The sequence below is a fragment of the Pteropus alecto genome, unplaced genomic scaffold (genome assembly GCF_000325575.1).
Source record: "Pteropus alecto unplaced genomic scaffold, ASM32557v1 scaffold8, whole genome shotgun sequence".
Lineage (NCBI taxonomy): Eukaryota > Metazoa > Chordata > Mammalia > Chiroptera > Pteropodidae > Pteropus > Pteropus alecto.
In genome coordinates, this window is record NW_006494609.1 from 16,229,651 (window position 1) to 16,240,026 (window position 10,376).

Sequence of the window (10,376 nt, forward strand, 5' to 3'; positions counted from 1 at the left end):
ACACGCCCACAGGGAGGTGGGAACAGGCCTTGGCTCGGCTCACATGGCCAGAACTCCTTCTCATGGATCCCATAACAAATGTTAGGTCCTTAAGAATAAAATCTTAAAGCTACTGTCAGCCGAACGAGGTTCAAATCCAGGCGGCCCCACCTACTAGCTCCACAACTTGGGGCTGACTCTACGTCTCTTCTCTGGGGCTTTGTTTCCCCACCTGTAACAGATGGGGTTATAAAAACAAAATTCCACCCAGAGAGAAACAACAGTCCTCCAGCACTGAGATGCCCAGGAGCCTAAAGGCAGGAACCAGCAGCCAGGGACTCAAACACCCCACACATGCCAATGTGCACCCGTTCTCTGAAGAGTCCCCCCAGTCCCCCTGGGAGAACAGAACACCCCACAACAACCTGCACCCCCATGCACTGTGGGGCAGAGGCTGCATGGCCTCGGGCTGCTCCTGGGCTCACAGCTGTGCGGATCCCAGAATCCAGGACTGACCAGCAAGACGCAGACAACAGGACATGTCGTGGGACTGCAGGAAGGGACAAGAGGGTGCTTTTCAAAACGAAGAGCATGAGGCCCACCCCCGCATCCCGGGGGAGGGAGGAGGCCCAGGAACCTCCACCAGGACGAGCGCCCCAGGCTGGGGACCGGATGTTTCTTCACCTCCACACCCCAGCCAGCAACTGCTGGAGAGAAACAGGGTGAGGCAGAAATGAAAGCGAAAGTCCCACAGGGGAGTCCTCTCTGCACCCACCTACCACCCCCAGCCCTCCCGGGAAGCGGTGAGCTGCGAGGCTGGGGCCACGTCCTGTCCCGATGGTGGAGGCCCCCAACCAGGCGAGGGCGAGGGCGAGGGCGAGGAAGCAGGGAGGTCACCAGTCTGACCTGGACTGGGGTCTCCCAACAGCGATGTGTCAAAAGCCCCAGGCCCCAGCTTGGTGGGGAAGCAAGGCATGGGAGTTGCCCCTGGGAGAAATTCTACCATTTACTAAGTACCTGCCATGCTCACTGGCCCTAGAGGTAGGTGTACTCCCCGCCGCCCACCCCGTTACAGATGGAGGAGCAGAGGCTTGGGGAGATGAAATGGCCAGCCCAGTCATCCAAGCTAGTTAGGCAAGTCCTGTGCTCTGAGTTCACTGCCATGTCACCACCCACCACCCCTCTGAGCCCAATAACTGCACACAGAGGAGGCTCAGAAAAGAATGCCTTGATTTCCTTCTGAAACTGGGTATCAAGACGATGGTGCCAGGATGTTATGTGCCAGACGGAGGTAACCTGGCAAGGTGGAAGCAGTATGGTTTCGGGTATCAACCAGCCCTGATGGTCAATTCCAGCTCTGCCGGTCACATGTGACCAGGTACGTCATCTCACCCCTCCCTGAGCCTCAGTGTTCTCATCCTGCAAACGGAGACGGACCACCTAGCTTGGAGGGTAAATTTCCGATCTGCAGTAGGGCCTGGCCCTCACTGTGCTCTGAGATCTGGTGCGAGCCACCGATTTACGAGGGAGCAGAAGGAAACCTCAGCACATCCCCCTTCTGAAGCAGGGAGGGCCGCCTGGACGAGCCCGAGTCCTGCTCCCATGGCTCGGGCTCCAGGACCCAGGCACACAAGCGACTGATGGGAGCCAGTGGGTTTGCAGACACACTGCACAGGAAAGCACCAAGAAAGCACGAGAGCTGAGCACCGCCCTGCTCCCAGCCCCGCCTGACAATCCGCGTCACACGCCAGGCCAGTCCAGGCGCAGGATCCACCTTGAAATACATTCCAAGACAAATCAGCAGCCAGAGGCAACAAATTTTTTTAAAGGGCAGAGAGGACTGCCGGAAAGGTAGCAAGAAGCAGGCCAAGGTGGGCGGGCCACCTGGGGCTCCTGCCCGCCTCCCTGCGCGTGGAAAGGCTGAGGGGGCAGCCCATGGTGGGTGCCCCAGGTAACAGTCGGCGAGGGGCTCTGGGGACAGACCAGCCTGGGAATGTTTGTATCCCAAATGCCCTCCTGGGGAGCCCTTGTCCCTTAGAGGACCCGCAGCTAGGAGTCCACTCTACCTGTTTAACCTGGTGTTAAACACGCTTGACAGTTTTGGGGTGAGGCCTAGTGATGAGCTTTGGTTTCCCAGAGGAACCACGAGGGCCCTTGTTCAAAGGTAGCTCCCAGACGCCTGCCCTTGGGAATTAGGGGGGGGAGGGGCATCTCTGAGACTTGTTTTTCACTGGTGCCCCAGGTGCTTCTTTTGTTAAGCAAGTCTGACAAACACTGGCCTGGAAGAAGGTAAATGACTATCAAAGAGAACCAGCATCTGGTGTGGCTTCTTCCATCAGGGCCCTGACACCCGAGGCCAAACCTGGGCTCTGGGAAAGATCACTGCCCCAGGGCCCACAAGGGACAAAGGATCATGGCACATTCCCCGCCCCAGGCCCTCGAGGCCCAGGACTGCTCAGGCCCAGGACTGCTCACACCCGACATTAAGAGCCTGGACTGGGCCAGACCAGAGCAGAGCATTTGGCCTCCTGCTCTGGGCCCCAGAGCAGAGTACAGCTGCAGCCTGAGGTGGAGGAACATCACAGGGCCCCCCACCTGGCCTCCCACCTGGCCCCCCACCACACTGTCAGGGGCAAGGCTACCGAAGGACATCCTGAGCCTCTTTTGACCACCTGTCTGACGTGGAACCCGGCCAGGGCCCTATCAGAAGCAGACCAGGGTGTGTGGCCTTCAGGAAGCGGACACTACCCGCCCTGTCACTCTTTAGCTCCTACAAGAAAGGGTTCTCGGCCCCTCTCATTAAATGTCACCCCATCATCAGAGAGGTCTTCTCCGACCATCGAGTGCTAAAGTGGCTGCAGCCACCCCTGCCCTGGCTCACTCCCATTTGCAAGCTTCCTGGCTCTAATTACATCTTGCAGCATTTTAAATGCATTCGTGTGCGTTTACCTTTACCTCCTTACCATGCATCTGGGTGCAAAGGGCAGGGACCAGCACCAGGCAGGGCCGACAGGGTGGGTGCTCAGGATTTACTGAGTGGACAGAAGAATGCAGGAATGAAGCTGCTGATCCTCCCTAACCCGGGACCCACCGCCTCACCCTCACCCCCTCGCCGCCCCGCTCCACACATCTCCTCTCCCCTATGGGGTTTCCTATCTGGCACAGAGCACTCCAGAGTCACGAGTGGCTTTTGGCTGAGACACAGGGACATGGAAAAGGTTTCCGAACCCCGCCCCCCCCATCAGTTCTTTGATCCACTAACAGAAACTCTCACCAGCGCCCACGACGGGCACTGGTTCAGGCTCTGGGGTTGCAGGAGTGGACAGAACCGCCAGAGCCTCTACTCTCGCGGAGCCAGCTTCTCAAAGGAGAGACGCACAGGGAACAGACCATGGTGGGCAAGTCCGGACAGAAGGAACTAGCCAGCTGCTGGGGGTCACTGGAGCTGAAGATTCTGAGTGAAGGGGGAGAAGGGCATCTCCCAGAGGCCATCTTCGGACGCGCTCTGCCCTGTATCCTGATTCTCCCTCCAGGGGCAGCTGGTGCCGTAGAAAAACCTACCAGGTTGGGCTCGGATGACAAGGCTGCCCCAGGACACCAATACCCCTTTAACAGGGTGGGACAGTTTCTGGCTACCGAAGATGAGCACCCAGCACCCAGGTACCTGGGAGGAGAGGGGAGTATGGGAGTCCCTCACGAGAGTGTTTCTCAAATTCCCATATTCATCCCCTAAGCCCCAAAAGTGGGGAGTGGGGGCACTCCCAGGAGCTGTCATAACCCTCAGCCTGGCACCATGACGGGCCTGCAGACCCCAGCCCACGAGGCCCAGCTGAGAAGCACAGACCACAAGGGCAGCCACTATGTGAGGGCGGCTTGGAGCAGGCAAGACAAAGGACCAGGCAGAATTCAAGCAGCCCCCAGGGAACGCCCGACTACAGGCACCCTGGTTCACAACTCCCACGAAATGCTATTGGAAAGGCGGCTTCAGCAGGCAGTGGGGAGGGGACATTAGTTTTGGAGCTGGCGAGCCCCCTGCCACACCCCACTGTGTGACCTTGAACAGGCCACCCTACCCTGCCAAGCCTGGGTTTCCCTCTCAGCAGCCGGACACTCTCCCCAGAGCCAGGCCACACACACCCAGGCCCCAGGACAAGCCCCAGGACAAGGGGAAGGCTGGGGCCAGATTCCAGCAGGGAAGGGGATGCTGTTTAAGACCAGGGCTGTGCAGGGAATGGGGAGGTGCACAGCTCCGGGATGATGATCTGCCTTCTAAAATGCATCTTTTTAAGAGGAGGTACCGGAACATTCCTTCAAAAATCTAGCGTACCAGCTGAATTCGAAATACAAATAGGAGCAAAAACTCTATTTATATCCAGCTGTTCAGGAATTACACTCATGAAGCACTTCACTAAGCATTTGCTGGACGCCCCAAACCTGCTAAGCCGTGTGGGAGAAACAACCAGTGGCGGCAGGATTGCCCAGTGGTGAGGGAGGAAGGCCCCAGCCCACCGTGCAGGGGAGTGCAGGGGAGTGCAGGGGAGCCCAGGGGAGCCCAGGGGAGCCCAGGTGTGGCCAGGTGTGGCCAGCTGTGGCCAGGTGTGCCCAGGGCCAGTCAGCCCCCACAGTGTGAACTCGATCTCCTGGTCATAAGAGAAATGCAAATCAGAAGTGCCACTTCTCACTCACGTGGATGGCCAAGATGAAAAACATCTGCCCACTCTGCTGGGAAGGGTATGGGTAACAGGACCTCTCCTCCACCGTCACCTGTGAGCACTGCCATGTTTTTGTGAGCAGTTTCAGAAGTCCCATGAAAAAGTGAACTGCCTGTGTCCATCCACGGAGACCTCACTCATCTGGCAGTGAGCCCCCAGGCAAGTGGGCAGGGCACTTGGTGTCCCACTGTCTACACCAGCGGAAGCCAATCACAGGGCAAGAAATACGGTCCAGCATTTTAAGTGCTGGACCCCACTGCCATTAAAGAAATAAGACAAATAATAACACCAGAACTATCTCCGAATGGACAGAAACTGCTGACTGCAGCTGTCCCCGAGTGAAATAAAGCAGCGATGTGCCATTTCTCTAAGCCGTAGTGTTCATAAACAAACAGAACGGTATGTATGAGAAGAACTGCACACCCATGTGCCCGTGTTCGCACGAACCACCTCTGGACAGAAACTGCTGACTGCAGCTGTCCCCGAGTGACCAGAGCTGGAGAACAAGAAGGAAACTGACTTTTCATTGTGTACTCTGAGTCCTCTGATTTTTTAACATGGACATGTATTAAATAGTCTAAACTATAAAACAGTAATTGTTAGTTAACAATAGTAACATAATTGCTCATGGTGACTCTTGGCATTTTCAGGAAGGCCAACAAACTCTTCTTGAGTCTTCGAAAGCAGCACCTTGCATTAACACGTTTTGCTCAGCTTCCACAGCCATGAAATAGGTTCGGACAGCACCCCCACCTCCCGAGGGGCTGTAAGATCCACTGGGCCTCCAGCTAAGGGAGAGCACAGGACGCTGGGAGGCCGGTGGGCAGGGCGGCCCCTCCCTAGCAGTGCCTGCCCACGCCGCTGCGGGAAGATGTTAGCATTCATCGTGGACTTCAGGCTCACTCAGGCGCCATGCGAATCAAGAACAATAACCTGCAAAGGCCAAAGACCCCGGAACAGAGGCGTTGTGGGCAGAATTCACCTGCTCCCCACACACAGCAACCACGAAAAACAGCAGCAGCCACATTTTAGAGTCCCAGGCACTATACACGCCCAGCACACTGACTCCTTCAAGGCAGACGACAATCTCGAAACTAAGCAGTTATTATCCTCACTTTACAGATGAGGAAACTGAGGCACGGAGTTATGTGCCCAGGGTCACAGGTGGAGCCAGGCCTGGGACCCAGGCAGTCTCATCAGGAGACAGCAGTGACCAGATGGACGTCTTTTCCCACGTCTTCTCCTTACTCCCGTGGGGGCTGGTGGGAAGTGTTTATTTGCGAGGCTGGGTTACAGATAGTCAGCTGTGAAGGAAACCTAAGTCATCACCTCCTCCCACCTCACCTCCAAAATAGTGCTAAATCTAGACGTTAAGACATACAGAAAAATACCCACCCACAAGCCAGCATCACTTAATCCTGGAAAAGATCCTCCTGCCTCCCCCCCTAGGAATCTCCTGAGAGTTCCAGCTTAGAATGTAAGCCACCCCGGCAGAAAAAGACCATCCCACACCCCCTTTTGAAGGAAGAACTGTAAGTCCCAAGGGGAAGGGACAGCAGCCCCTAAGGTCCCTAGCACACTTCCTGTGCCACATTAGTTACTGTTAACACCACACTCCCAGGTCTGGGAAGGCAGGGGCTCCGCCCACTGTCCCCCACCACCACCAGCCCACTGCCTGACACCACGCCTGGAAGGCGCTCAGTGAGCTAGAGCCACCATGGACTGCCCGGCTTCGTTCCTTCTGGGGGACCTGTACGAAGGGTCCCCCGCAGGAAAGCCTGCGTTGATAACATGGTCTGAGACTGCACCATAAACATATTTCCTGCAAGCGAGTCAGCCCAGCTGGCCGCCAAGTGTCTCAAGGACGATAGCCCACAGACGTTCTGCTTTCAGAGGCTCCAGGAAGTGCTGGGCCAACCTGGGCAAAAAAAAAAAGACACTTAAACGAGGAAGCCTTGGTCTCAGGTGCCCGGGCCTCAGGACTGGCCTCAGTGAAACCCAACTGGCTGTGCAAGTCCTTTATATGCCCCGAGCCTCAGTTTCCCCATCTCTCCACCCCTGGGCTGCTAGGAGGATGAAGTGAGATGAGGTAACTGGAAGAGCCCCATTAAAAAGTCCGCAAATATTACAGCAAAGACGGATAGTAGAGCATTTTATAGCAGAATGCTTCATAAAGTCACGTGCCTTTTCACCACAGGTTCGGCCACAGGAAAGAGAAGAGTGGGAAGTTGAGAAGGGGTTGGAGGAGAGACACAGAAAATACTAACAAAGAGAACTGGGGTCAGCCAGCAGTTCCAAGCAGGGCACTGTGCAGAACTAAAACCATTAAAAATGACCCAACATTTCCAACCAATAGCTTTATTTCTTTGCTCTGCCTCTGACACCCCTTCTGAGCACCTTGAAAGAACCACAAGGAGGGTATGAGGGAGCTGCGTGGCTGCTCCAGTGTATCCCTCCTGAGCACCTTGGAGGGTATGAGGGTATGAGGGAGCTGCGTGGCTGCTCCAGTGTTAGGGGGAGGGAAGGGGAAGGGGATGGGGGTAAAAGAGAACAAGCCAGGTCCTCCAGTAGACAGGAACAGGAGAGTGACAGGAACACACAGCACCGCTAAAAAACAAGCTGAGTCGAAGGCCAGAGCGCCCGCCGAGCAGGGTGCACTAAGGCTCTGAAGGGCTGGTTTGTCCTTATGTCTACCTAAGGGATCCCAGCAGGACCTGGCTCCAAACACCTACTGATGACAGCAACGTGCGATGCCCCTCAGAAAACAAGGCGTTACCACTGCGAAGAGCACAAGTCAGCTTTGCAAGCAAGTGTGTCCCTGGGACAAAGTGGTGGCATTAGCTAGACCCCTGTGAAGGTAACGAGGGGATCCACCTTACTGTCAGAGATGCCCAAGGAGAAAGGGCTGACTTTCTGGGTCTCAAAGTCGCCAGGCTGGATCCACTCTGTAAGTTAAACAAAAAGAACAAACGTATGCAACCTGCCTGCTCTCTCATGCCTGCTTCCCCATCTGTAAAACAAAGGCTCGAAGAGATGATCTCCAACATCCCCTCCTGCCTGAAGACTTCACAAGGCCTGACATTCAACTAAACAACGCATCCCGGTCCACTCTGGTCAGCCTCTCTGGGGCTGACACTGCCCAAAACATGAGCCTCAAGTCATTTCCAAACATCCCTGGACTTTTTCTTTGGGAAATTCACAGACAGTTCATCATCCATCAAAACAGGAGTGCGGCGCCTCCAGACTGTCAATGGGGAAAACATGACAATGTCCATCCATATCACCTCCTGAGCTATCAAAATCGCACCAGCTTTCCCACCAAACACAACAGCCAAGGGCTGAAGCCACCTTCTCAAGGGTGGGAGCATTTTGCACCGAGTGTAGAAATGTGGCCACCAGGGGGTGCTGCTCCGAAAATAATAAAGGAGAGAAGAATCAGGAAAAAACTATTTTGTGTTTTCTTTTTCCCTCTTCAACTTAAGTGACAAAATATCTAAAGCTTCTCTAATGGAAACACAAAGTGGGCTTCTTGAGAGTCTAGAATGACCTAGATGCTTTCTTTCTTCTCTTCTAAACCATTATTTTGGCTGGAAGAAGGCAACACAACTTTTGAGGGCAACTCTTTCACAGAGATTTAATACTCCACCCTGGATTCCCCTCAGAATGGTTGACATCACAGCTTGCCCTGAAGCCTCTGCTTAAAGGTGGGGGAGTCCACAGGGATGGCAAGCAAATCTTCAAGTCCCGCAAGAGGACTCAGCCAACAGTGACGGTCTCAGTCTCGGCTGGAACTGTTTTATGAGAGCCTCCTAATTACCTAGCGAAACATACCAACCAGATGACAAGCCGCCTGCTTTAGCTGCAGACACAGGATGACACAAATAAGCCTTATCTCAGTAGAAACAGTGCGAGGTCTCAACTGGGATTTCCCAAGTCTCAGAGGACTGCGGGGGGCTCCGGCACCCCACGCCAGCACTAGGCTTCAGTCAGTGGGCTTCTCCACATTTCTTCAGTGTTTAGGAAACATTTCCCACAAGTATGTGTATCTGCGGTACGATGTTCAAGTGCCCTTTTTTAATGTTTCAAAAGTCCTCGGACCCATCTTGAAAGCTCTGGCTTCGAGCTTCTGACTCCCTCATGAATTCGGCATGCCCCGCTGACCCTGGAAAGCTTGCTTTCTCCTGGGGATGGCGGCTGAGAGAAGGCAGCCAACTCCATCCCCAGACCAAGGACGCAGACCCAGGAGCTGTTCCGTGCAGGGTGCACCCCTCTGGCTGCTGGAAGAAGAGCGCCTTCAGGGCTTGCATGGGGCGAAGGGAGCAGCAGGCCCTTGGGACAGACACGAGGGGCACAGAGGTGCTGCCAGCCCAGACTGCACAGGCCAGATCAGACTGGCCACTTGCTCCTCACACCAGGAGATAAGGAAACCCAATTGTTCAATTCTCCTGATGTCTGGGGACCCAACAGGGACAAAAAATGCAAGTGGGGCCCATTTTCAAGAATCAGATCTACCAAGCAGAGGCACTGCATAACAAAAGGTTTCCACCTAGAGTTCGCAAAAGGCTTGGGGAGCCTGACTCTCACTCAGGCTTTCATTAAGAACAGGATTTAACTCAGCTTCTCAAAGGTAAAGCCACAGCTGTGAAGCACGGAGAGGCACACCTGACCCAACACTGGATGTTCCTGTAATGGATTAAGAATACGATCTTATTGAAACACCCCCAGTCTCCACCATTGGGCACCAACACGGGGCGGCGGGGGGCGGGGAGAGCGCCACACAGAGGAAGGCCATCCCACACCACATGCGTTTACCTAGCACCTCCTCTGCACCAGCCACTCCCTAGCTCTGGGACCCAGGCTAGTACCCCCATCTCTCTGCAGATCGATCCCCCTTCTCAGACACGTGGCCCAGAATCACCACCCCGGCGGATTCTCAAGGCTGGCGCGAGGCTCTAATGAGACAGCAAATCACCTCATACGTGCCGAGGATTGCTACTCGCTTCACATCGGCTTAACCTAGTGACACGCAATGACAGCTTCAAGAGCTGCACACTCGGGGCACGTAGAAGGTGGTCTGCGAACATGAAAACACTGGTGTCCTCCACGAAGGGGCGGGGGGTGGGGAACGAAAGGAAAGAAGAAAAAAAAACACTCGAGTCCAAAAGTAACCTCCAGCCACAGGCAGAAAGCGTAGGTCTCGGATTTCCCAGCTCCCTCCGCCACCTTCAGCCGCGCTCCCGCCGCGTCCTGGGCGGCTGGGGGCTTCCCCACCCGGGTCACAGCGCACCTGAGAGCCGGGGTCCGTGCCACACACACCGCCCATTCCGGCCACCGCTCCCCTCGCACACAGCGGGCGGCCACCACAGCCACCTGGCTCCTCGGACTCAGGGTCCCCGCGCGCCGCTCTCTGCCGTCTCGCTCTAAGCTCCCAAGCCAGGCGCTGGGGCTGAGCCGGGCTCAGGCCGGGGGGTCCCCGGGCGCCGGGGCGCCGTCCCCCCCTTACCTGCACAGCTCGGCGAAGGCCTGGAAATTCAGCTTCTTGATTTTCTTCTCGCTCAGCCAGTAGCCAACTCTCTTCCCTTTCAGAAAGGTCTGCATCTTCCTCCTCGGGCGGGGAGCCGGGGTCCGGAGGAAATCGCCCACAGGCCGAGTCTGGCGGCCCGGCGCGCGCCGCGAGCGTGCGGG

At 55.8% G+C, this 10,376-nt stretch overlaps 1 protein-coding gene across 1 annotated transcript in view; it reads right to left on the reverse strand.

Annotated features, from left to right (window-relative positions):
• Positions 1-10,370, reverse strand: part of ITPK1 (inositol-tetrakisphosphate 1-kinase) — a 140,591-nt gene extending 130,221 nt beyond the window's left edge. The window contains exon 1 of the mRNA XM_015599755.1: positions 10,195-10,370. Within this exon, the coding sequence (XP_015455241.1) occupies positions 10,195-10,289 (95 nt within the window). The 5' untranslated portion in view covers positions 10,290-10,370. The remainder of the gene's footprint in view (positions 1-10,194) is intronic.
• Positions 10,371-10,376: the final 6 nt, after the last annotated feature.